Genomic DNA, 27,942 nt, shown 5'->3' with positions numbered 1-27,942 from the left:
CTGCTCGTTTGTCAGTGCTTTATTATTGGCCGCGGTGAACTCACAATAGATAATAAACAATGTTCTATGCAGCACAACAGCCAAACACAATGCAAGATCCAAGCCACCCCCACCAAGTCTTTTTCGATTTGTTCTAAGCAAAAAAACAGGAATATTATCGGGATTGTCATTTTTTTTCCCACAGTCTTTACAACTCTACCTGCACACTCTCTTTCTCCACCGTCCCTCCACCTACTGCTCAATTTTTTTAGCCTCTACCTCTCTGCATCCAGTATCCTTGTCTGCTTGTGGCTGAATTGTAAGCTTTCCCTGCAATACCAATTATTGTGCCTTGCTCAGAAACAGAGAGCAGAGGGGTGAAATCAAAGATTTGTGAAGCACAGCTCTTTAGCACTTTGCATTGGCTTTTTTTTTGTCCCTGCATCACACATCTACTAGTGCTGTTTGTGAAGTTCTGCTCCATTACTGGAGCCTGTGTAATCCTAATGCCATTCTCACACTCAGACCACCGAGGCACAGATAACAAGCTTACATGTCTGCATGCCCTGAGTGGGAGGATAAATATATCTATGGCAGTCTGGGTCTTATTTTTCTTAGTTTCAACCATCATTCCCAACACCCATTGTAGTCATAGGCTGCTGATTATAAAAGATGGACGTAGCCACTGACGTCACCTTTGTGGATTCCTCTGTGGCTTTGGCTTGTTTTCAAGAACCCTGAGCAGTATTTGAGGGGAAACTGCATGGTGATACCATAGCAACTTGTCAGTCACAGACTTAAAACTACAAAATAAAAGCATAAACACATCAGAATAAATATTTACATAGTAAAAAGTGATAAATAAAGCAAGATTTGCTGTGATTTTCTAACAAATTTGCATACATTCTGACTTAACTGATAAAACCTCACAACTATAATAGAATCCTTTGGCAGAGAAAAATAATATTTAAGTTTTCTGTACAATAAAATATTGTTATTGACATTTTTTTAAACAATTTGCCACAATAAAACAGGGGGTTAATTATTTGTCTGACCTTAAAAATCCATTATAATCCTTGTTGATATTTGTTTATGTCTTAATAATGGCTATAATTGGCAGAAACTGTGCAATTAATTTTAACCATCATTTCCCCTTTACTTTGAAATATATGCACTTACGCAGAGAACATGGAGACACAGACACATGTACTCATAAATGAGCATGCAGCAATGTCATTGTCATAATAGCCACTTTTGAGTGATGAGGAGGAGCATCGTATTGACAGGTTTTGTGAATATCTCACACTTCCTTTGCTTCAAGCTTTGATCACAGCTGAGCAGCCCTTATAGGGCTCTGCTTGTCAATCTGTTTTCTCTGTATTTTAGTCACAACCTCTACTGTTTTGTTTTTTTTCTTCTCTGCCTTGATGTTTGCCCTCTGACCCAATTACATTACACAACACAAACTACAAGGAGCCCCCAGTCACACACTACTGTCTCTCTCCAAATGTTTTATTCTTAGTTAACCTCTCCTACAGGTTTCTGCCCCTGGCTGACAGGTATATGTTGTAGGGTCTGACAGCTGACAGTCATAGCTGCCTGTCCGCTGCCTACAGGAGTGTGACAGAACAGCACCGTACATCTGTCTCAGCCGCAATGAGGACACGCTGCCTTCTGCACAGTCATCTGAACGCCCATATGTGGGAACAGAAACGCACTTCCTACGACTGATTCATGCAAGCCGTGAGCCGTCATACTCGCAGATATACACAGGACTATATTTCAGCCCCAACAAGATGCAAAAACAGTCAAACATGTAATACCTGATACATAAAAATGCAAATTGATTTATTTTTATAACTTTGCCAAAAACTGTGAGGATTAATCCTCGGGCTCTACCATTTAACAAATAAGTATGGTAAATTGTTTTGACCCAAACCAGTGTGTAAAGAGGTGATGCAGCTGCTTTTTCAGGATTCTGTCAAAATACATTAGTGTGTATGGTTGGAAATTCAAAGGCTGTTTGGCAGTGAATATGTAGGCTTACATCAAGTCAGCAAATAGTGGCAAGCTCCAGATGGTTTTCTTTTTGCTAGCTGTGGTTGATCCAAAATGCACAGAAAAGCTGGAGGTCTGAAACAAAAAGTTTGTCCAAAGTCTGCTACTGCCACATCTACTACATCTAATAAAGATATATATTTAATATAAGAAAGAATCAGCAGTAAGTCAAATGTACATGTCACTGGGCTATGGGAGGAAGCTGGAGTAGCCACAGGAACCATTTACATGCACAGAGAACATGCAAACTCCACTTAGATGGAACCCATATTCTACTTAGGCAAGGAGGGGTTTTGAGTTTATTTGAGACCTTTCAGCTATTTTTCAAATCTCACAATCTTGTTTCAGTCACGTCAATATATTTTTTTCTGTTTTATCCACATTCCCCAGGAGATCTGTAATTATCTGCAAGTGCTGTTTGACAATTAAATCTCGATTCTTGCTTAAATATAACACCCCCCAAAAAACAAAACAAAAACAAAACATGGCAGCGCAGCACAGGTTTTCATACCAACAATCAGAGCAGGGGTCAACCACGCAGGATTGTTAAGCAGACACTATGATGGTTTAGCATTGCATCCAAACAGAGCCGCGGTATATTAGTTACTTGTGTTGGTCTGAACGTTGTAGGGATGTCACCAGAATCCGTACTTAAGGTACCTTTTGATACCAAATTTGTGAAAATGCTGCAGGCCTTTTTTTTTTTTTTTTTTAAACCAGTTTCAGAATTGGCTTATTCTCCTATGAAATGTTCAGTCTGTCAAAGGAGCAAGAGCCATTCAGTTTGATTCAGGTGATCGGATTCAGAATACCCTTTCTGCCCTTCTGCCTGCTGTTTCCACTCTTGTTAGCGTCTCCATCATTCACGCTTTGTCTTTTCCTCTCTGTCCTTTTTACTTCACTATATGTCCTTTCTGTGACCTAAGGACAGTACGATAGGCAGCGAAGACGGGCACCAAACTGCCATGAAGATTGGTTCATGACCCAGACGTGGCAGAGCTGATCAGCTTATAAGCCCACAATACGCACAAGCTAGACAAAGAGTCAGGGCAAGAGCTCTCCTTCTAGCTTCTTCTGCAAATCTTTATTTTATGTAAGGGCTCTTGACACACAAAGTCGACCTAAAAATACTAGCACCAACAAAGATTGTTTGATCAAACACTTTCCCTTGTGTCATCATCCTTGGATTTTTTTTTCCCCGTCTTCAAATATGTACAGAGAGCAGAAGACAGACTAACTTACTGTCAGCTTCTGTGTATGTTGCGAACTTGCATGGAAACATCTCATTAGGGTGTGTTTGTATTTCAAAGAACATTGTGGAACAACAAAACTAAACTAACTCACCATGATCCCAGATCAATGAATCTGTGTCATTATGAATTTCATTATGACAGTCTAATTTTATGCTTTTGAAGCGATTATCATTCAGACATAGATGAGAGAGATTGATTTATTCAGCTCCCTGCAGGAAGAGAGTGGGAAACTATTTACTATATATTTCAGATAAATTTATTTTGTGTTAAGCTAGGTCACTGCATAAACTATATGGACCTCGATCAGACCGAAAAGCCCTCATCAGGGCTATGAAGTACTTTTTTAACTTTGTCACAGCTGATGTTGAAAACTGTGACCTGGACACTTTAAAGAAGGCCTGTTTACTTCTGATTTTACTTTATTCACTTCTCCTTCATGATCTTTCTCTCAATTCAGTTCACATTTTCATACTACGGCAAACACTGACTTTGACTCAGGCGCAGGACGGCACAGATGAAACAGGACAGCTATTTAAATTTGGAGTATATTGCATTTTTTAGGCAGTTGAAATAGTCATAAAGAACTGTTTGTGTTTATACTGCGTATATCGAGTTTCTCATCTTCTGTGGATATTACAACAGCCAATGTGACATTTATACCTTGTTTGTGTTTCAGGTACCAGGACATGAGAAGACAGATTGGCTTTGAAATCAGGGATATGTGGTACAATCTAGGTAACTAAGCTCATTCCATGTGTCGCTATCGATGTTTCACTTTCAACTGATAAAATCCCTTTTATGCATGAATTTACTTGTTGAAGCAGTGTTTTCTCAGTTTGTCTTTATTATTATCTGCCAACCAAGTAACATGTCAATCCTGCAAGGTATATGTTAACAGTCGTGTGTTAATTAGTGTTATTTTGTGCAGTAAGAGAGAGACACGGCAGTCAGATCTCGGTGGAGTGAGATTGTTGTATACAGGGATTGGAGTGTTAAGATTTTGGCATTCATGTCTACCGTTTCATTGCAACCCACACCATCTGATCCTCTAATTAGAGCTTTCCACTAGATTAGATTGATTCATTTTCTGGCCTTATTATACCCATTGCTTTTTTTTTTTTAACCAAGGTGTTTGGTTTTCACTTATTTACTGCTTGACTGATGTGATGAGAGGAGATTTGCTAAACATCAGAAGACACATTTCCTTATTGTTTGAAACTGCAACTGTTAAATCTGGATTAAGGATTATCTATGCCTTGTTACCTCACTTATGCTATTTGTTCTGTCAAATTTAAATTCTGCAAATGAGCTGTGCAGTTAGGTTGCACTTACATGTTCTGTTCTCTCTCTCTTTTTTTTTTTTTTTTTCATCTCAAAGGGCCCCACAAGATAAAATTCATTCCGGAGATGGTGGGTCCTATCCTGGAGATGACACTAGTTCCTGAGATCGAGCTGCGAAAGGCCACCATCCCCATCTTCTTTGACATGATGCAATGCGAGTTCCACTTCACAATGCATTTCCAACGGGTGTGTCATTTAAAACATGAACTACAGCTCATCTTTACTTAAAAAAAAAAGATTATATGTAAGATGAAAATGAATATACATGTTCATTGGCCAATTTATTAAGTACATCTTTCTACTACCTAGTTGGACCTGTCGTCTTAAGCCTCCAGATTAAAGATGCTGGAAACGTTCTTTAAAGATTTGTTCTTTAAACGGCATTTTCACCCAGAGAAGTGGCACTCACTGGCAATTTTGAAATACCCTAGAGATGGTCTTGACTGTGTCTACAGTCCTAAATGCATGGAGTTATTGCCAGCTGTTGCAACTGGCTGATTACATATTTGTATCAACAATCATTTGAACAGGTGTCCCTAATAACTTGGCCCGTGAGTGTGTATATGCAGTGCATAGTGCGTATAATCAGCTATGTCATAGAAGACACCTACACATGTATATATGGGAAAAAGAAACTTTTTATTTTTATTTTTTGAATTATCGCACCTATTGATGTTGGCTTTCTTTCTTATTTTTAGTACATATTACAAGATATTTTCTGGATGCTCTTAGTTTTTCATCTTTTACTAATATTAATATTGTAGATGATAAAATCTTCAAATTCATTGGACAGGTACATGAAGAAATATTATTTTAATTTATGAAGTATTCACTCACTGGTGCACACCTCCCAACTTTAGTTCGGAAAGATGTAACTGAGTTTCTTGCTTATTGGAAACAAGGTTTTAGATGAAGCGAAACAATAAAGGAATACAAAGGTAGAACACAAGTAAGGAAGAAGTTTTGTAGCCCACAGCTTACTTGTAATTCTGCAAATCTCATTTTGTTGTGCTGCGATTATCAACAGCCATGGTAAGTGGAACTTAATGTTATGCCTCGTTACAATCCAAAATTAAGCCTTTCTGCATGAGGAAATCCATTTGGTTACAGCTGTTCTGTCATAAAATTTCACAGGCTGTTTTCAGCTTTGGGATGTTTTCTGAGAGCTGCCGAAATACGTGATGTGTACTTCACTTCTATCATAGTAAAGAAACACAGCACTTTCCAAATGTCTCTTTGCTCGCCATTGTAGTCTTGTGAAAACCAAAGCACTCCAATATCATTTTTACTGGTTGCACAGCCGTGTCCTTTTATAGTGAAAGTGTGCAAAGCTTTTATATCTTCTGTCTGGATCAGGATCATTTTGGGCGATTGCTACTTTCCTATCATTTTCAATGAATTGTGATCAGTAACGTTTTGATTACAATTGTGAGAACTAGTATATTTCCTGTACTAGTTCTCTCTCTTTCTCTGTGTGTTATAAGTCCTTGGCTTTCCAGAAAACAGCATTCATATCTTTTTCTACTTTGCTGCACTTTTTTTTTTTCCTTTACTCGTGTCCAAGACACACGTAAATCAAAAAGTCAGTGAAAAAAGGTTTGTTTCAGCACAATGAAATTCACTTTTTTATACAGCTGCTACATACAAATATTGGAAAAATAGATCCATGCATCACTGTCAGCAGATACAACAACTAAAGAGCAAAAAGTACAGGCAAGGTGTCTCATGATGCAACTTTCAGTTGTGTCCTAATAGAATTTCAACAGATAAAGAAAATCGGAACCGGCTCACAGCCAGTTCTGTTGCAAATAAGGGCCGATTTAAGTTGAAGCGTAAACCCTCACAGCTGGGTTTGTTGGAGAGAGAGAGAGCAACAGGGAGATGGCGTTAATGAATTGAAAAATTAGCTACACTGATTATTTACGCCTGCTCTGTCTAATTGCAGTTTGAGAACGAGATCATCACCAAGCTGGATCACGAGGTGGAAGGGGGCCGCGGAGACGAGCAGTACAAAGTTCTCTTTCAGAAAATGTAAGTGCTGATTAATGGGCAGGATTATGCTTGAGCCTCTCGCAAGTTAGATAATGCTAATTGCAACATAGCACTTCTCAAAATAATCACAGTGTGCTGATGATCACAGGACTTGCCATCGCAGCTTGCCTGCATAATGTCTGCTTTCGGAGCAGATGCTAACTCTGTTTTAATGTGTAAAATAGACAGCTTCAAAGACCAGCTGTCAAAGACCATCTTAATACATACTTCACATTTGTTTCTCTGTGTCCCCATCCAACCTCATGACACAAACACCAGCTTACTGGAGCATTGCAGGAAGCACAAGTACTTGGCCAGGACGGGTGAGAATTTCGTCACTCTGGTGGTGCGTCTGCTGGAGAGGCTGCTGGACTACAGGACCATCATGCATGACGAGAACAAGGAGAACCGCATGAGCTGCACTGTCAACGTGCTTGTAAGATCTCTGCTTTCAATCCTGAATGCGCATAAGCCGAGTGCTGGTGATACATGCATAATTAGATTTGAACCCCCTGCGTGAAATGATACACATGAAATGTATAAATAACAATACAGGTAATTGTTTGTGTTATCAGCGCCTGGTTGTCTGTCATAGGTTATTGTTGCCGGTAAAAAACACCGTAATGATGTAGAATTACATACAGACGGCAGTAGCAGGCATCTCGACATGTCAGTGCATTAAAGTGTTATCCCTGAGCTGTTCATCTAAACCACCCTGTTCTTTAAAGTGACATTTCATCTGGAAGCACCAAAATGTCACTTTTAGCTCACATGACTAGGCATATTGAAAAGACTACAGACATATGGCCTATATTTCATATTTTATCTGAGCGAGTCTGCACTTTAAATAACTTTGGTTTCACTGAGAATGTGACAGTGAATACGACAGTGCCAGTCAGTGTACTAGGTGCTTGGATGTGTGCCCGCTACAAGCCCTGATACTGTTGGGGGGTTTTTTTTGGGGGGGGGGGGTTGTTTTGTTTTTTTAATTTTTAAAATAATCCACCAGTAACTTCTTTTTAGATAGTTAAACAGAATGCAACCATAGTTCTCAGTGGAAATCTGCTATGTCTTTTAAGCCCGTTTTAATGCTTTGTCTTTCTCCACAATGTAGAACTTTTACAAGGAAATAGACAGAGAGGAAATGTACATCAGGTAAGCTTCTGCGTGTTAACCATTTGTTATATTTGAAGCGTTTTTGTCCCTGTGAGGCATTTTAAACACTACAACATAGATGTAATAAGGAGTCTTAGTTGAGCTACATTTTTGCCTCCCAAAGATTAAATAAAGTAGGTCTCCAGAGACCCAGAATAAAATATTTGATTTTGATAAAATATGTTTCCCAGTCTGCAATCTTACCTGTCAGTTTTCCATCTATTTTTCAAGCGGTATTTGAACTAGAAGAGCCTGTTAAGACACATCCGTCTGGCAGAGTTAACCCTCTGTCTGTTAAAGTGTGAAACCCCCCCCCCCTGTCATGACCCATAAATCATTGCTTTTTTCACTGCCAGGTACCTTTACAAGCTGTGTGACCTCCATAAAGAGTGCGACAACTACACTGAGGCTGCTTATACTCTGCTTCTGCACGCAAAACTGCTTAAGGTACCCATGCACAAGGCCAACAAAAAATAAATGTTAACGTGCATTCTCTAAAATATCTGAAGCTGCACACAGAAACACTGAACCACTCTTAAGCTGCTGTCAGGCAGATGTTAAACGTAGGGTTAACGTGTCAAGCAAATGACTTGATTGGGCTGTATCCCTTTAATTCCAATGTGGCACATGCGACACCTTTTAAGGAGGCAAATTTGCACAGCAGCCTTTTATTTGCACAGCCAGTGCAAGTCACAGCTAGTATCTGATCTTTAATTGAAAAGAAAAACCTGCTCATGTTCTAAAACAGAGACAAAGGTAGCTTCAACCACCCTGGATACTTGAAGATAAATGTGTACTTTGGCGATCATCATCACCTCAAGCATCAGTGCAAGGCATCCCTACTTAAAGGTGCAAAAAGGGCATCTTTCTGACACAACTTGAATTGAGCACATAAATATTTATAGATTATCAAGAAGCATTTCTTTTATGTTAGTACCTTTTTGTTAGTAGTCATGCTCATAGCCTTGAAAGTTTCTATCTCCTGCCAAAAATACACCGCATCCACTTGCAAAACTCCTCATACAAAGAACTGCAGCGTCTATTCCCAGCTGGGGTTTGGTACACCCTAAATTTGAAGTTGTTCCTCTCTGCCTTTTATCCAAAATGGATGCATCCAACATCTCATCTGTTTTTGCATAAATAGCTGGCTGCTTCAGTCTTTGTGCAGGTCTCGTCAGGGAAGAGGAGGCTGTGACTAAATCACATTTTCCTCACTCGGGAGTCACAGTAGCATCTGTAGCATGAGTTCTATGTTTTATTATTATTATTGTTATGATTCTGCTCATCTACAAGTGACTGATCTTTATTCACGTCGAGGCCTGTGTAGACAAGAATGAATGAGAGGGAATGCCATCCATCCATCCATTTTCTTAACCCCTTATCCCATTTGTAATTGTCTGGAAGAGGGAAGTCTATTCAATTTGTCATAGAGTGAGAGGCAAGGTACACCCTAGACAGGTCAACAGTCCATCGCAGGGCTAACACAACCATTCGCACACATCGATTCAGCAATTATCCTACCATGCACAGTTTTGGACTTCACGAGGAAGCTGGAGTACCTGGATGGAACCTTAACACGCAGAGGGAGAACTACAAAATTCCAGAGAAGGAATGATTTATATATAATTCTGTATCCTCCAGCATTTATAGAGTAAGACTGGCTATAATTAGTGTCCCAGTAGAGTACCTGCAGCAGTGTAATAACATTGATGAATTCACAACATTTTCTTCATAGTCAGAGATGTATCAGCACTTGGGTTTTGTCGATACGGGGTCACTGCTCGTCCATGAATTACCAGAGATCCTTTTTAACATATAAATGCAGTCCAGCACTAAAGGATCAATAACGTAAGCCAAGTCTTCCCAGAATCCTTCCTTATACCACAGCAACGTGGTGCAATTTATTTTTCACCCATTGTCCGTGAAGGCTATGCAAATATTGAAGCTTTGCTATTCAAATGTGGCTATCACAATAACGGAAGAAAAAAAAACCTGGTCAGAGATCTTAACTCTTCAGGTTACTCACAACACCATAGAAACCAATTAAAATTGGCCAGTAATGAATCAGCCCTGACAGAATCATAGGATTACGCTTGCTGTACACAGAGGCCAATCAGATTGTCTGTCTTTCTGCCAAGATGCTATAGGCCGTCAGAAACCTTATTAGTCTCTATAGTGTGTCAACAATAAGAACAAAAGATTCTTTCATTGTTTAAAAATGAAAAAGCTTTTCTACTAAACAAGATTAAGTAAGTGTGTGACTCAGTTGTATCTAGTGTTTACACTGGTAGTAAAAGCCCAGCTTCTCTCTACCCTTGGAAACTCCTGGTGCACTAATCTGTAGATTCTCATTCTAAATGCTTTTTATGGGGGGGGGGTTGATATGCTTTTTCTTATCTAGGTTTTAGATATTGAGGTCAGCATATGTTCAAGTTGAACCTATGAGGCAAAAGCTCAGGCTTCTAAGAACTCTGTTTCAGACACACGCTGTTGTGCTGAACATCTCTAACATGGTTCTGCCAGGCACCGGCTGTGAGCACAGCTCCCCCTCCCACATCATGTTCAAAAGTTCTGTTGGTGAGGTACAACTACTCAGAAGACATTTGGCTTCAATGCAGAAGGAAAAGCACTAAAACGGCTGCAGCTAAGGGGCAGCACCGAGGCCCAGTATAAGATAGAGAGGGTTATTCTGAACTGCGAGTCATGCAACTCTGCTTCAGTTGCTTTGTGTGACTCAGTAAATATGGATCTCCGAATGTGCTTATAGTTCCCCTTTAACACTAAGCATTAGCCACAGGAATGCTACACTTTGCACTGATGCCATCAATGAATCATTCAGTATATACTGATATGGGTTTCTTGCAGAGTTGTTTCCATCTTGCATTGTCAAAGTACAGAGCAGCTTATAAAAAGGACCACACATCACTCTAACCCATTTACACTGGATATAAGTCAGCAATTGATTTCTTGTCACTTTTCCTTTTTACTCTGTATCGTATTGTACAGTGTTGACCCCAGTGCTAACGTGTTTTCTGTAGTGGTCAGATGAGGCATGTGCAGCCCACCTGACACAGAGAGACGGCTACCAGGCCACCACTCAAGGACAGCTTAAGGACCATCTCTACCAGGAGATTATTAATTACTTCGACAAGGGCAAGGTAAGGCATCCATACACAGTTACTCACACTCATAAGCATAAGTGGACATAATGATTTTTCCTCGACTCCTGAGATGCTATTTTTAGATGTTGTCGTCTCAGCTAAATAGCCTTCCTGGCTTGAAAAGGCAGGTTTTTAAGACTGAATGGAAGTTTAATGTGCTGTTTCTGCAGAACAGGCACTGATACAGTGATAATCCCCTGTTTTTAGTTTCTGCTCTTATGGATGAAGGCATGTATCCGAGCACACAATGTAGCTCTTACACGTTCCATTTAAAACCTCTTTTCTTTTATATTTCTCTTCACTGTTCCCTTTTCTCCTTTTCCCTCATAGCATGTCAGGGACTTGAATGCCATCTCGTCTGCCTTAGCCAGAAAAATCTTCCAGCTTCATAGGACCAGAGCTGCTGTGTTATTTTGGTGTATTGCCTGTTATTTGTTCCAAAGGAGAAAAGTGTTTTTCAACCTGCAAGCTAAGCCTGGAACTGAATCCGTAGGACTGAAGCCACAGCTTCTCAAAGATGATGTCCCAAAGCTTTGCATGTGTCATGAGTGTTGGGGTGCAGTCGCCACTTTTGGTTCTGCAGCCAGCTGTCACTCAGCAAGATGTGGCTAGGGAGACAACAGTTTGAAAGAGCTGTGGACAAACATGCGCATACAAACCCACCAGAGTGATCAGTAAGTGTTACAGTGGCTGTAAGAATACATCAGCACTCCAGAGAGAGTGGAGTTTAAACTGAGGACAGTACCATGGGTGTCAGATGTGTCATCTAGAAAGCAGTACCAGATGGTGTTGCCACCACCGCTCTCACTGATGGGAGGCTAATGTGAATAGCAGTCTGGACTTGGTCCACCTCCAGGCTGCCCTATATCAGTTCAGTCCAATCTAGTCTGTCAGGAACCCACTTAGAAGCTTTTCAACATGTTTGATTGGTTCACATGTACCTGTGACACAGTTCACTGTACTGAGTCATGGAAACATGCATGATGACACATTTTCTGCTTCTAAGGACAGGTTCTGGATTTTCATTTCAGAGAAATGGGGGGGAAAAGTGACAAGTTGAAGGGATTAATTTATTTTAGAAGGACCGTAATACCTTTGTCTGGGAAAGAGTAGCCGGTACCGAATGAATGCTTGATTTTTATTTATTTTATCTTATTTTTCTCACTATTTATGTATCATTTAGATGTGGGAGGAGGCAATCATTTTGGGAAAGGAGCTGGCTGAGCAGTACGAGAATGAAATGTTTGATTTTGAACAACTCAGTGCATCCTTGGTAAGTAATGTTATGTTGTTAGTTAGCTTTACTTTCAAGTTGCAAACTGCAACATTATTAGGAGATTATACTGACCTTATGCATATGCATGTTTAATGGATTTAATCAATTTTAGGGAAAGTGACAAAAAGATCAAAATGCCCTACTGAGTGCTTTTTAAAAAAAAAACATTTAAATCTGGAGCATCAGGAATGTTGATATTCAAGACCTGCAGCCCGTGTCTGGAAGTACAAAGACATGACAGCTACAGACAAGAAGGGGCACTAAAAACTTGGGTTAACCCTTTATTGCACAAGTATCATACAAACCCTTTGGAGTTATTTTGCAATTTTAGGTGGAAGATTATAAAATTATTCTGATGTTTAAAAAAGGAAGGGTTAATATTTTGGAAAGGCCAAACCTTTTATTTTCCTTTTGTGTTACCAGTTTTTATAGCAAAGAAAGTTAAATATTCAAGTTTGAGATTTTGAATTCTTTTGGACTGATTGTCTAATAACTGTGCACACTGTGTATAATGACTATAGTTACTCATATATCACAGATACATACAGGTGATGTAAATATTACTGTAGTATGTCTAATTTGTAATCTCTTGAGACTAAAAAAGGATAAGGGAGAAATTTACCACTAGTTTGAGATAAAACACAACTGCATCTGTAAAATATGCAAGGAAAATGCATGTGCGTGCTGTCCCTGCGTCTAAAATTTATCTTTGATTCTCTCAACAGCGGAAACAGGCGCAGTTCTATGAGAATATAGTGAAGGTCATCCGGCCTAAACCAGACTACTTTGCTGTAGGCTATTATGGCACCGGGTTCCCCTCCTTCCTACGTGTGAGTATATACACTGACATACTCAAGGCGGATAAGCACAATGTGGGTGAGCCACTTGTCAAAAAAAGATGATCAATAGATTTAATAGATTTACCGGTGCCTGCTTGGTTCTCAGCCTCAGCATTCAATACATACGTGCTTCACACATATCTCTCCCATGAATATTGTTTTGTTGTGGCGAGGCTCACTTGTTCAAAGCCCCACCTAGTCTGGCTTTAACTTACTCACTCACTGAGACAAACTCTGAATCATAGGCAGCTGCTCCATGTGTGGGTTGCGGAGTAGATCAGAATTATGCGCTGAGTGGATCCCCTTCAGTGTGGGAAAATGGAACGTTTCTCTTGGAAAAAGGCAGACAGCTAAGAAAGATACAAAAGCAAGAATGAATGAATACATCAGTTTCTATCCCCCACTTCTAGCATGTGTGCCTCGCTTTCATTCACCATGTATCACTTTTCCTCAGTGTTAAGAGACCTGTGTAAGTCACTGTGAGCCGGTCCACTCAAAATCTTTGCCTGCATTTGCAGTTGCCAGGAGTAGTTGTAAAAACTGCAGAGCTTTGAAGAACAGCCAAAAAAAAATCTTGTCTGTAGTAAAAGACTGATCAGACGGCAAGCAAAGCACTTAAGTCCATTTGCCAAACTACAGCTGGACACCATTTTTCCAACAGCACGAGCATCACAGTGTCGGGAAGATGGTGTTCCGGTGAAGTTCCGCTCAAGGTGTCCCATCACCACCTGCACAACAAAACCATGTACCCAGCACAGAGTGAAAAAGGCTGTCTGGTCCCATTGTAAATTGCTTTCAGTTGCTGAATCACAGGTTACATTCCCCTTACGTTCAGCTCTAAGCTTGTTTAAGCAGATGGAGCTGCAAATGTTCTTTAAAGTGGTGGCACCACAATGAGAGACACTGATTTCTAAAATGACCACCAGAACTGAACACTGATTTTTCTGAGCTGATGGAAAATCCGCCGCCTATTTATAAACATCTACCAAGTAAAGCAGGCTGCTTAACCTGAATTGATCTCTTTTTCCTCTGTAAATGTCCCGGCTGGCCTTGTGCCAATCTGATCACGGCATATCAGAGATTAAATACGTGTTTAATTGGTGTTTGATATCTCAGCACAGTGTCTGAGGTGCTGCTGGGTGCATATCTGCCCTCTATTTCATTTCACTTGCTCAATGATGTGTTTTGTCTTTTTTTTCTTCTTCTTCATTTTAAATGTAATCTATATTAGATCATTTTTTCTCTGTTGCTGTGTCACAGTAAGCTTAATGTTAGGCCTGAGATTTTTTTTTTTTTTTTGCAAGAAGAAAAGTAACAGTGCTGATTAAATTTGCTTTTAATGTATGACCTGTTATGGCTGTTTTTCAGACTGTCATCTGGCATCTTACTGAAGGACATTTTATCGTACAATCAGCCACTAAATGGCCTAAAAGTCCTCGTGGAATAAGATGATATAAAACTCTAGTTTTAAGAACTGTGATCCCCGATCATACCCTTTTCATTCTATTATGAAGAACAGCCATTTCTCAAGGGCTTTGGCTACTTTCCGATCTCCGCAGCCCCCCCGTCTAACCCCTTTCATCTGGTAGGGCAGAAACTCCATTATAGACAGGGCAAGCTGCACTGGCCTAATCTAACAGGCTCTTTAAAGAACCTTTGAGGATAGCTTGGAGCTCTTATTTCTTTCTCTGTTTTATTCTTTTTTCATGTTTGCCCTTACCTGAAATAACCAGAGATGGTATAAAAACCAACACTTAATTCACATTTGTATTCTTCCATCTTTTTAAAAAAAAAAAAAAAGGTGGAGCATTCTTTGTACTACATTAGATGCAAAAGAGTTTACAAGCTGGTCATGGTTACTAGTCCACTGTCGTTAATTTTTTTTTACTTGTTAAACATCAAAAAGCCAAAGATTTATGACATTTTAAATGTTGTTATGGCGTTGACATTGTTCTCTTATAAGGGCCCATCCTGAAATACTTAATAATTATATTAAAGGATTTCTGTGTAGGTATATTGGAAATTTGATGAGGTTTACTAATGGATAAATACAGTTATAGAAGAAGGCTTTCTCTATTGTTTGGCAAGATAGCTTCAAAATTATATCCCAATATGTTGAGGAAATGAGCAATAATGATTTTTATGTCAATATAGAAAAGAATACTGATCAAAAATAGATGAGTGCACCTTGCAGGCGAGAGCATTTATTAGTGCACACAAAATAAATGCAATTTTCTATCCGTCTTTCCCAATGAGCTACTGTCACTGATGACAGACTGCCTAATTTGAATTGTGAATCTAATACCATAAGGTGCCAGCAGCAGAAGCATTATAGTGCAAAAGTAGGGACATAATATATGGAGTGACACAACATAAGCCAAATGTAACCACAAAGTATTTTGTACCCAGAATGTTGTATTTTGGGTCAACTTTTTTAACTGTTTCCTTTGGGAACCCTGGGCAAGATACTAACCATGAGTTACTCTCCATTGGATCCATCGGAGTGTGATTGTTAGCCAGAAAGCACTTAAGCATAGAAAAATGTGATTGTACGAATAGGTGTGAATAGGTGAATAAGACATGTTGTGTAAAGCGCTTTGAGTGTTCACGTAGAGTACAAAACTCTCAAATGGAGCGCAGCTAGCAAGACTTGTTTACTCTTGGGTCATACACCACCAGCTGTTTGTATTCCTTCTTCCCCACTTAATAGCCTGGTTGCGGTAAAAGCAAAGCGGTAAAACAAGTTTGTTGTTTCCAAGCAACACTTTTTTGGATATATTTGGCAGAGTTGGATGTTGTTGAAGGAGCTGCTTTGTTAGGTATTAAATTGTCATCAGCAGCTGAGACTGCTTTCACTCTCAGACATGCCTGGGCTTGTCTCATTGGAGTTCTGGACAAGGAACACAAACATATGGTGTTGCTATATGAATGATGATATGACACTTTGTCATGTGATAATTCATACTGGTGTTAATGTTGGACAATATGATAAGGAGGACCCCAAATTATCAGTCACGCCTTGTATTGCTTTTTGTTGCAGCACTGCAGTGTCCTCAGGGGGAAAAAAAAAAATTCCTCGATGAAGACATTTCGTAACCTCCCTCCCACATACTAATTGATTTTATGCAAGAGTACATAATTCAACTGCTTATGATTTATTAGTTGTTAATATAGTTAGTAACTAAGGTGCTAGTGGTAAAAGGCTACAGATAACATTTTAAAACATCAGACTCGATTAGGTCATTGACTCCAGTTGCTGTGTGCTACAAAAGAATATCAGAGTGGTTTTAGATTGTTTTCATCAATAGGTCTATATTGTATAAATGGTTATATTATTGTACAAAAAGATCAAGACCAGAATATTTAACCAAAGTTGTCTTTTTAACCTTGAAAATTACTTTTCCAAAAAGCTTTGTATCATTTCATTTTTTTTGTTATATTTATTTTCTATATTAAAAAAAACCTTACGGAGCAGTTTCAGCTTTCAAATGCTTAGTATTTCCTCTAACCATTGTTTCCCTCACTTATTTATTCCTTTCTCCTTTCTCTTCCCATCAGTCCTAAACTTTACTTAATCCCCGTATTAAGTTTCCTGTGACAGCTCAGCTTATAGAGTGGTTGAGGGTGTGAGAGTTGGTTTGAAATATGTATCCTAAGACTCCACATTTGGAGACACTCTGATATGAGCTGTCATGTTCTATCAGTCAAAATGTTCCTCAGACAGACTTCTGAGCACATTCAAGCAGCTGAAGGCACGTTCATGGCTCATGCATTTCTAGGAGCATTCCGTGCACTCTTCTCTTATAATTTATTTTTGTTTTGGATTAAAACAAGATGACCTTTTCATCAGTTTATATGCCAATCTATGTAGTAGATTCAAAGGAACTATCCATCCATTTCCGTTGGCTTTTCTTTGTAAAGAGGGGTATGACACAAAGACCTTAAGACCTCAAATCCTGACAACATGAATTTTATTTAAAGTCCATGGCATTAAGTTATGTGACCTGTTGCTGTTTTGTCACTTGACCGTTGGAAATTGCTTTTTACCCACTAGCCAGAAAGAAAAGACCATTTTAGTATGACTCATTATCTCACTGAAAGTGGTTTTCTTTTCCAGAACTAGCCAGTGTGGGTTTGAGGGTAATGAAAAGGAGAATTATGACATTGAGATAACTGTTCACACGACCTGAATGCTCAACGAGCATAATGAGAATCTGCTGTCTTCTTATGAATAAGAAAACAATATGCAGTGCTGGAGAAAGACTAGCTGTCTTCGTCCAGATTTTAATCTGTCTTAGAGAAATGCAGACTCGTGACAAATTAAAGTAAAAAAAACAAAACAACTTGGATTGTCTTTGTAAAGTTTTTGTGCCCGAGGTGTTTATCATCCCTGCAATTCATCTCACTAATAAATGAAAAGTGCCTATGTATCACTGTGTGTATTCTTTGGCTTTTATGGATAGTCATTCACGAGGTTCGCTAATTTTTATTGTTCTTGAAGCCTAAGTAAGGGCAGTGTCAAGTTTTAAATCTTTGCTTTCTGCAGCATTCTGCTCAGAGGGGTTGCACATGCACAGTGAAACTGAGAGGATAAGGAAGAAACTAATGTGATAATTAAGACTCTCACGCAAGTCTGAAACAGAAATGTGCTCTGCCATCTGTGCATGAGAACAGATAGCACACATGTAGCTCTTGTGCCATGGCTTATGGGAGAGAAATTACTAGACTTATATTCCTATGTGTAACCCTTACTTGTAAACTGTCTGTCGTCTAATTTCCTTATTATGCTTATAAACTAAGTCATATTCAGCCTCATATCCAGTGCACCACGTCATGGTTTCCAGAAGACACTTAACTGCTGTAATGCAAAGATGACATGTCATGTTACTGCACTAATATCTGACGGGAAAATTCTCTGTGTCTGCCTTCAAAAACATTACAATGTTTCAACCACATTAGAGGTTATTGTTAGAAAGAGCCCACAGCAAAATGCATTTGTATGTCAGTTGGGTTAAACAGAAATACTCCTCAAGCAAGCCAACTCTGATCTTGGCTAGGATTCACTTAACCGAATCACTGAATCGGTTCCGAGAACTTTCTGTCACGTGCATTTCCAAATGTTTAAAATGGAGATTATGATGATGCATTTGAACCCAGCGACAGTACCAGGCAAAGTAGATTTGCAAATCAAAGTGCTTTTCTCATTTCGTCATGGTCTTGCATGCTCTTTGTGTACTATTAGTGTGTGTACTTTAAATATATATTCATATTCATAAAGTAGTGTACCTCATGCATATATATTGCAAATGTAAATTCGAATTATGCATTCATGAAGATGTTTTTTACGATCTTAGTGTCTTCTTCTGTGTCCTTCAGAACAAAATGTTCATTTACCGCGGGAAGGAGTATGAGCGGCGAGAAGACTTCGAGGCACGTCTCCTGACACAGTTTCCCAATGCAGAGAAGATGAAGACAACGACACCACCCAGCGAAGACACAAAGTCTTCCTCTGGACAGTGTATCCTTAGCACATTTACTAAGCAAATCTTTATTTTACTTTTATTTTTTTTTAAACTTTAAGGCGTAATTTTCAAAAGGTTGTTTTTCTTTTTTTTTTTAGTGCAGCCACCATATTAAATTATATCAGTGCACAGAATAAGAGTATAGAATTTTTATTTTCCACAGAATGGCTACATACTTGCACAGGAAGAGGTTTCTTAGCTTTTAAGCAAAGTGAAGCACGGACATTCTGGCAGTTCATGACATCACCCCATTTAACGTGAATGACAAATTGGACTGAATCATGATGCAATTACAGTCATGTGAAAAGTAACATTTTCACATTATTTCATGCAGTGCAACTGTAGCTTGCCTTCACCAGTGTATGAATGTGAGTAAATTAAATAGCTGGGCAGGTGCTGTTAATCAAACATATGTGGTGCGCGTGATCACCTTTGTAAAAGCAAAGTTTGTGCCGTTTCCTGGTCTGGAGCATTCAGGTCTATTTTAGCACAATGCTACAATTTTCCAAAGACTGGATGTCTCCGCAAATTCACCCCAAGATCAGACTCTGCAGTGCACGGAAAAAGATTGAAAAATCCCAAGAACTACATCTCAGACACTACAAGCCTCAGTTAGGATGTTAAATGTTAAAGTTCATGAAAGTATAATTAGAAAAAGACTGAACAAATGTGTCTTGTTTGGAATTGTTGCCAGAGGAAAACCTCTAGCCTTTCATGCAGCATGGCTTAGGTTTGCAAAGTTGCATTTGCACAAAACTTGTGGAACAATGTCCTTTGGACAAGACCAGATTAGAGGTGTTCACCTATAATGCACAGCACCACATTTGGGAACAACCAAACACCTTGCAGTCTCTTAGTTGAACTCGTCAAAGGGTTCAAGAGTCAAATATCAGGCCACCTGTCCAACAGCAAATGACTGGCCAAAATTAGGTCATATCCCAAGCACAGCAGCAAATCTATGAAAAAGAATTGTGTTGTTGCAGTGGCCCAACCGAAGTCCAGGCTTAAATAGATTGAAATGTTGAGGCAGGATCTTAAGAGAGCTGTGCACAATGCAATCCCCACAAACCTCAATAAGCCTAAGTAATGTTGTAAAGAAGAGTGGGACAAAATTCCACAACGGTCTGAGAGGCTGATGAAGTCAATACTTGAAGAAAACACTTCAAGTCCAGAAAAAAAATTTTTTTATGAAAAAAAATGTTATTGCTTTTAAAAGTGCTTTGGGTGTACTTGGCTTTTCACAGGGCTGCAGCGAAAACTGCTCTGAAAACTATCTTTTTCAGATGGCTGTATAGGCCAGTCCAGAAGGTTAATAATATTACTGTCATTACTATGTCATCTTTTTTTTCCAGTAGCAATACATTACAACAAATTGTCAAGCACAGTCAGCAGTTGCGACAGATTAGCTGACCTCAGTGCCAGATGAAAGCTCGGGGCATGTTGTTTAAACTGCATTAGCCTGCATACAGTTATAAGATGCTTTGTAAATCCACCTCCACCCCAGCTTCTCCATTTCGTATCATTTCTGACTTGATATACAGCATAGCGATTGCCATTGATGTGTGCTGTGTTCTGTGAGGGCGTTTCTTCCCGAAGTCCTAGAACAGAGCTAGACTGCAAAATGTAAATTACTGCAGTATTAACTATAAGGTTGAATCGCCACCAGCTTCTGAGTAACTTCTCTTCAGTGATGTGTGTACAACAGTTTCATTTATTCCTTGATGTTTCTGCTTAAGACATCCAGTGTTTTACCGTGAAGCCCATTCTCGACCTGCCTGCCAAGTTTCAAAACAAGTCTGTCTCTGAGCAAATACTCAGGTAATAACAAAGTCCCTGCTCTTCACTTCTTCACAGTTACAGTGGATAACTCAGAGTCACATAAGATTAATTTCAATCTGGCAAAGCCAAGTTTACTTGCCCCCAGTCATTCAAACGGGTCAGCGAGCTTGTGGTGACACACGAGTCCAAGTGCATTCGCATTTTCGTGTGGCGTTCTGACTTATGCTATGGAGAAAGGCGATTAAATCTTGATTTAAATGTGGGTCTCTGTAGAACAAACAGCGCTTGACCTTCTTGTCGTTCTAGTGGTTATTACCTTCCAGCAGCCATCTGCTGTTATCAACTGTGCCAAGTACAACATTGTTCCTCTGACATCATTAATACCATTGTGTGGCGCGTCAGGGCCACAGCAAACATTGGGCCCTCATGCTCCCCTTTGTACACATTCTGTACGCCAGCCATGTGCTGCATCGCTCAGCTGTGCAAATTCACTTAGGTATGCCATCCAACGCATCAATGGGCATAATTAAAAGAAGACATTTACATGGGAAAGCCTTTAGGCAAATATACCTGCGCAGTGATCTTATCAGAAGCCCAGTCAAGGCACTGGTCACATTCCCCTGCATTGATCTTTTCAGCACGCTGTTGTCTTGCTCGCTAAGTGTATCTGATCAGAATATGTAACTTTGTTAAATGGCCTAGATTAGACAGCCGTGTTTAGAGACTGACAGAGGATTGCTCTATATAAACTTTCCATGATGCGTTTTCAGCTAACTCTATAACTTCTTCAACTCTCGCAGTGCTGTTCTCTCTGTCCCCCTCTCTCCATTTTCTCTCATTTATTCCCTCATTCAGTGAAAAGATCAGTGGTGCATAGCAATGAGACTGAGCTGTTTGAGCCACAGGGTCACAGCAGCAGGCAAAGCATACCCCAATCTGACCTTGCTTTGCCAGACTATGCTACTCCATCAATTCTAGCCCGCCAGCTAAAAACATGTAAAAGGCGTAATTGGGGTAACGTGGCTGATTTTAAACTGCTTTAATAACCTGTTTATTAAAGCAGAAGTTCAGAGGCTTCATTTTTTACGTGAAGGCCGAACTTTTTCAGCTAACTTGGGAATAGGTCTTATGTTCATTAAACAGTGTGCTGCCCTTTGCGAGTAAGCATAGACGGGAACATCTGGTCCTCGGTATAACATAAAAGGCTCAAATGTTGGGGCACCTGAGTCCAGCTTTTCTGTGTAGTCACAAATGGGTTTTTTGTTTTTTTGTGGTCTGTTCATCAAAAAGATTATCGGTCCTTCACAGAAAAAGTTCAAGCATCCCATCTGCACACATTGATCGCCATTTCTTTAATCATTATAGGGTTGTGGCTCTGGATTGGCACTGATTCAGTTCATATTTTCTTTATAATTATTTGCTAATAAAGCCAGTTCGCACGCTTTGAACCATATGGTGTGGTTTTGGAAATGGGAAATGCAATATGGTGTACTAATTTTCCTAGGAGACTGTGATTATGTCTCTTTATGCCAATAAGTGAGACAGATGAAGGTGGGCCGAAGAAAGCAAGTAATGAGCCTGTGTAAGGGAAGCCATGTATCCACAGCCACTATGTAACACCATCATTTTCCTGCTGTGAAAAGTCTGTTAACCTGATTTGGCAAATTTCCTCCCTGTTAGTCATGTGCCCCTGTCAGGTGTGCTGCAGCTTATCTGCATGTCTGACATCTCAGGCTAACTTTAGGGCCTCCCAGTTATGTGTGGGAGCCGAAAATGAATTTATTTCCCACAATGAGGCCATATCTCGGATAGTTAGTCAAAAGCCAAATGCAAATCCCAATAATTCCTGTCACAGCTGCCCTGGGAGGCGGTTTGTCCTGTGTTTGACCTGAAGCAAAGCAATCAACCTTTGAATCAAGCTGTGGATTGCCCATAACAGTTTTAATTTACTCAGGTACTGATTTTTCTCCCTCCCCAGCTTCTACACGGTAAATGAAGTCCATAAATTCCAGTATTCCAGGCCGGTGAGGAAGGGAGAGAAGGATCCCGACAATGAGTTTGCGGTAATTCCCGTCTTTTTCTGTTTGTTTACTGTTACTTAGTTTTTCCCCATTTATTTGGTTAACTTCAGACATAAAATTAACATAAAGACTGTGTTACTGGACTACAGTAGAACATGTGAGTCTACGTTTACAGGAGCGGTAGAAATGGTAGGTTTAAAAAATGTGTACCAACCAGTAACTGTTAAAGAATTCCAGTTATACTGACAAAGAAAGAAAAATCTTTTTTCTTTGTCATTTACACACATTCAGAGATGAAACACAGGAAAAAAATACAAGTAAATTTATGAAATAATTTCCCAGGAACAAATGACTCAGCTCCATTTGCAAGTTGCACACTTGCAAGATAATGTACTTAAGTAGGTTAAATTAGAGTAGGTAGGTTAGTAGCCTCCGAATCAAAAAGCTTGTCAGTGTTTTATGCTGAGATGTGGCAAGTGGAGTCGAGCTGAAAATGGATTTTAATTTTTGCCTGTTCTCATCAGGTTGCTGTTGTGTCACGGCCACCACCTTGAAATTTACTAGCGTAGGACTGAGAAATCTTTCAAGTTTATGATGCACGTATACTTACGTAGATATTTTCAGCACAGAAAATCAATAGCACCGCAGAACATAGAGCTAATTTACATAGGCAGAAGAATTTACACCGCAGAGGAGGGATAGACGGAGGATTTTATTCATCTTTGAACACAGGAGAAGGTGGTGCCAACAAGAGCATCCAAACAAAATAAAATCGCTGACAGTGATCTATCTCCAGTTTAGTAAATGCAACTATTACTGTCAAGTCGTTTTTTAGTTTATCTAGAGAGTTATTCTTTGTGCGCACTTAATAACCAGGTAGCAATAACAAGGACGACAAATTAAAGCCAGTCACGCTTTCCTCTGTGTTTACTGTGGCGTCACTTCAGCAGAACAGGGTGATGAATTTCACTCATCTTAGACTTGCTTCCCTTGTCAGACTGATTGGACTTTCTCTGTCCTGACAGAGCGATTATGGATATCTATTGCCTGACATATTGTGTCTGTCACATCTATTATGCATGTCAATAAACACAAATCCTTGTCATTTGCAGATGCTCCTGAGTGAGTAGTAAGTAGATTTTAAAGACAACGCAGTCTCTAAATATTTAAATAGAAGTATTAGTTTTCTTTTCAGATGTGCTGGTTGTTAAAAAGAGGCTGGAAACTACATTTGGAGCAGACCTCACTTGCAGGTGATCCCTGCCATGCAAGTTCTTTTTCTCAATGTGTACTGTTATTTGAGATTATAAATATTTGATGCTTTAGAAGCTATCCAATTTCATATCATATCCCATATTACAACTCCAATAACAAAAAAGTTGGGCTGATGTGTTTGTAAATAAATAACAGAATGCAGTGATTTGCAAATCGCACAAGCCCAAACCCAAGAGGCGGAGCTTCTCAGAAGTAAAGATGGGGAGAGGTTCACCAATCTGCAAAAAAACAAACACATCTACACATTTTTGAAAAACAGAATAATGCCCGTCAATGTAAAAATTGTGAAAAATTGAAATATCTCATTATCTGTAGTACATAATATCATCAAAAGATAGAGGAAAAAGTGGACAAATCTCTGGGACAAATGACAAGACTGAACATCACTATTGGATGTCTGATTTTCAAGCTCTCAGGTGCATTTAAAACAGGCACGATTCTCAGTTGAAAGGCCTGCATTAGTGGTTTGCATTGGTGCTTTTGTAGACCACGGTCAGTGCAGAAAGGTAACTGCAAGTCTTTTTCAGGGACGGGCTTGCATATTTCAGTAAGACAATACTGCATCTGTTGCAATAGTGTTGCTTTGTAGTGGAAAAGCCTTGAACCTTTGCCAGCTGAAGACATTTGGTGCATCATGAAAGGAAAATTACGACAGAGGAAACCCAGTACTGCTGAGCAGCTAGAATCCATATCGGACCGGAACATTCTTCTCCCAAAAATCCAGTATCTGATCTCCTCAGTTGGCCCTGTGCCTTTTTAAAAAAATGTCTTACTGCCATCAAACACAAAATGAGTTTCTTTGTTTTTTCTTCAGCCATAAAAAGGTGGATAATGGGGTGTTGTCATTGTCACCTGGTTGAATGTGCGGGCAGGCAGGCTCAACACCCGAGTTTGAGAATAATTTGAGAATAAGGTGACGTAGGATGTTTTAATTGATACCATAGATTAGTCTACTTAAAATCTCAGAAAGTTTCAAATTCCAGTGACCTTGTTCTCAAGGTCAGGGGTCAATTTTCTGAACTTTTCTGAAATTTCTTACCATCTACTAGGAGGGTGACTGGTAGCACTGACAGCATAAACATTTGATTTCTATGTTCTGTTGTGAATAAAATATAGGATATATGAAATGTGGAAATCATTGCATTTTGTTTTTATTCTTTTTTTTCTTTTTTCTTTTAGGGAAATTTTGTTTTTATTCTAATGTTACATTTTACACATTGTCTCAACATTTTTGGAACTGCCCTTGAGCACTTGAGCAAATGAGCTCCGATCCAGACGGGGAGGCAGTAGAGCCGTCTTCCAACCAAATCCATTGCGTCACTAAAGTCTCATCTATGCAACAGCAGTCTTGTTTCATTGCGATATCTTGGCACAGCTGCAGCTTGATCTGTTTAAAGAGCCACATTATCTTGATTTGAACTGTGTTCCAATTTTGTGTCTGTCTTTGTGTCTGCAGAACATGTGGATTGAGAGAACCACGTACTCTACAGCGTACAAACTTCCTGGCATCCTGCGCTGGTTTGAAGTCAAGTCAGTCTCCACTGTGAGTATGAAGGGCCTGTGTGCCAAGCAAGGCTCCTAATCAGATGAGGATGTGCAGGCTTGCTTAAAGACAATCAATGTGATTTGTCCACTTAAGCAGTATAGACGCAGGGGTGCCACTCCCCGGGCTAACGACAGGGCACGTTCTCTCTCTGCCAGATGGCCCACATTGATTCACCAGGCACTCCTGTTTCTACTGAAAATTGCTACACAGCACAAATATAACTGGAGAACAGTTCAGACTTTGCTCTCCTTTCACTTTTTGTACAATTACCTGGATTACAGTATTGAAAACCCTTCAGACAACAGCAGAGGACCTAAGTGTTGACTGAAGCTTTATCAAAATGTAATTACTTTATCAGTGATTTTTTTTAAATGTTCATCCCCGAGTACGGGGAAAAAAAGTGCACCATATAAGTCATGAGCACAAGGGCAGATTATAGTGTCAATTAAGAGTCCAAACAGGCTTTTTTTTTTTTCATGTGTTTTTAGTTTGTCCCAAAACAAATGCACTACTTAGTGCGATTAGCCTTCCTTTACCTCCCAAACACCTGAGTCCATGTAGCAGAGTTTTACTCTCCATTGTCACACTAATTCGGAGCGGACACCTCTTCCTTCAGGCAGAGTTAGAATTTACTGTCAGGAGCAGCTTGCCCTCCAGATGAGCCAGGGAGAGGCAAGGTCCCTGAGGTCAGACTCTCTATTTAAAGCTTAATGACTGGGCTGAGATTCACCAGGCCTAATCCTTCCATCTGACAATTCTTTTTATCGAGCTGGCCTGAGACATACCGGAGCAGATTGGAGATTTGTCTCGCTTGTACAACATCTTTACTTTTTTGGCTTGGGTCTAATTCTGACATTTACTTAACAGTCCATGCATGTTTTCTCTAAACTCTTAATACAATGAAGTGATTTTTTTCATCCATCCAAGAGATGAGTTTGCCCCTATGTGGAGTTAAATAGATTGTGTCGAAATTAGCTTTCACACCGTAGTGAAATGAATGACAACAGTTCCAAGTACTTCATTCATCTTTTCCTCTAAATTGCTAGTCTTTTTTTTTTTTTTTTTTTTTTGGCATGGGATTTGAAGTTCTGGTACATGAACACACTATCCATCTTCGTTTGACAGTTCCAGGTTTGTATATGGGCACGGTGATCAAAAATTATTCATTGTTTCTGTTTGATTTATGTGTGTAGTTAAGCGATCCTCAGCCTATCTTCTTATAACCTTTCTGTAATTCGTAACACAAAATGTTTCCCTTTGATTGTTGTAATCGCAGGGATGAAAGCAGTGTACAGTATGTGTATTTGCACTGAAACAGGCGAATAAGCGCTGGGAATATCTGATATCACCTTTAACTTCTGTGCTACACAGGAGGAGATCAGTCCGTTGGAAAATGCTATTGAAACAATGCAGCAGACCAATGAGAAGATCAGCAGCATGGTACAGAGGCATCTCAATGATCCCAACCTTCCCATCAACCCGCTCTCCATGCTGTTGAATGGGATTGTGGACCCAGCTGTCATGGGAGGTTTTACCAACTACGAGAAGGTAGACAAATGAAAACAGTTCTGGATGTGTCTAAATCATCTTAACTTTTATACATTCATGTCCAAATCTTTAATTTGAACGTTTCCACAATTCATGAAGCTTTATTTTATCTTGTTCTAAATGCCGTGAAGGTTTGTTAAACATAAAGCTAGAACCAGGAGACTCAAATCTATAGGGCCAGTGCACAACCTTAAGACTCGGTTTCTAGCCTTAGGTGTTGTAAAGTTGAAATAAATGATGCCCCTTTATCTCTCTGGGCAAGATTGGCAGGAGCCTACCACAGCAGACATGACTAAAGATGACCCTAAGATGACCTTGAGACAGTTCAATACACAGAAGCAGGGGCATGATATATAAGATTCATACACTGAGAGGCAAAGCACTTATTTTTTTTCATTAGCCTACAGTTTTACACACCAGTGCTAGTCAGGTATTTTTATATTTTGAACAAGCTAAGCTAACAGTTTCCCCATTTTCCTTCTTTGTCGTAAGCTGAGCTAAGCATCCACTTCTCTAGCTTTGTAACTGCCATAAAGAATTCTAATAGACATGTCTTATGATCATCATCATCATCATCACAGAATCATCTCACACATTTTCCAAAAAGAGAAAAACATTTTCTGAAAACGAAACAAGAGGAATGCCTATGTTATTTATTGTTGCTTATAGTATATATTTTTGCATATAGTACACGTTAAGGATAAAAAGGTACTCCGTGTCTTTAAATTATCTCTAAGATCATCAAAGTATGTTTTAAACTCATTCAAATAAAAACACATTAATTTCCAGGTTATATTATATGATGTGAATTGGGTGTTATTATTAGAGTACCAAGTACCAAAACCCACTCATTTCCAGACCAGTGACTGACCAGTTAGCTTGATTAGTAACTGGTCTGTTTAGCATCACTCGCTGCCCCATGCTGGTCGTCTCCGAGTGCCAAGATAAACTACATGTGGGCCACCACAAAAACATTCATAACAATAAACTTAATCAGACACTTAAATCACCCTAACCCAGATGAGCACTGACATTTTTAAGAAGTAAGCAAAGGCCAAGTGGCTAAAGCTGTCCAGAGTTCAGAGCCAGCAACAAGCCAGCAGACTCAGTAAGAGCACAGCATTAATGCAGTTTAAGTAACTGAACATCCTGTAATTT

The 27,942-nt window shown here is 39.5% G+C and overlaps 1 protein-coding gene across 2 annotated transcripts in view; it reads left to right on the top strand.

The window, feature by feature from the left end:
* Nucleotides 1-27,942, top strand: part of dock1 (dedicator of cytokinesis 1) — a 198,034-nt gene that overhangs the window by 155,239 nt on the left and 14,853 nt on the right. For both annotated transcript variants that reach the window (XM_082543129.1, XM_082543130.1), the window contains exons 32-45: nt 3,967-4,025; nt 4,669-4,817; nt 6,577-6,662; nt 6,942-7,098; nt 7,777-7,817; nt 8,174-8,264; nt 10,856-10,975; nt 12,162-12,251; nt 12,980-13,084; nt 18,470-18,611; nt 20,352-20,433; nt 22,373-22,457; nt 25,147-25,233; nt 26,608-26,784. In XM_082543129.1, coding sequence (XP_082399255.1) covers nt 3,967-4,025; nt 4,669-4,817; nt 6,577-6,662; nt 6,942-7,098; nt 7,777-7,817; nt 8,174-8,264; nt 10,856-10,975; nt 12,162-12,251; nt 12,980-13,084; nt 18,470-18,611; nt 20,352-20,433; nt 22,373-22,457; nt 25,147-25,233; nt 26,608-26,784 — 1,471 coding nt within the window. The remainder of the gene's footprint in view (nt 1-3,966; nt 4,026-4,668; nt 4,818-6,576; nt 6,663-6,941; nt 7,099-7,776; nt 7,818-8,173; nt 8,265-10,855; nt 10,976-12,161; nt 12,252-12,979; nt 13,085-18,469; nt 18,612-20,351; nt 20,434-22,372; nt 22,458-25,146; nt 25,234-26,607; nt 26,785-27,942) is intronic.

This window comes from Aulonocara stuartgranti (assembly GCF_965226115.1).
Source record: "Aulonocara stuartgranti genome assembly, chromosome: 8".
Lineage (NCBI taxonomy): Eukaryota > Metazoa > Chordata > Actinopteri > Cichliformes > Cichlidae > Aulonocara > Aulonocara stuartgranti.
The sequence above is the reverse complement of the archived record's forward strand: the minus strand, read 5'-3'. Positions and strand labels throughout refer to the sequence as shown.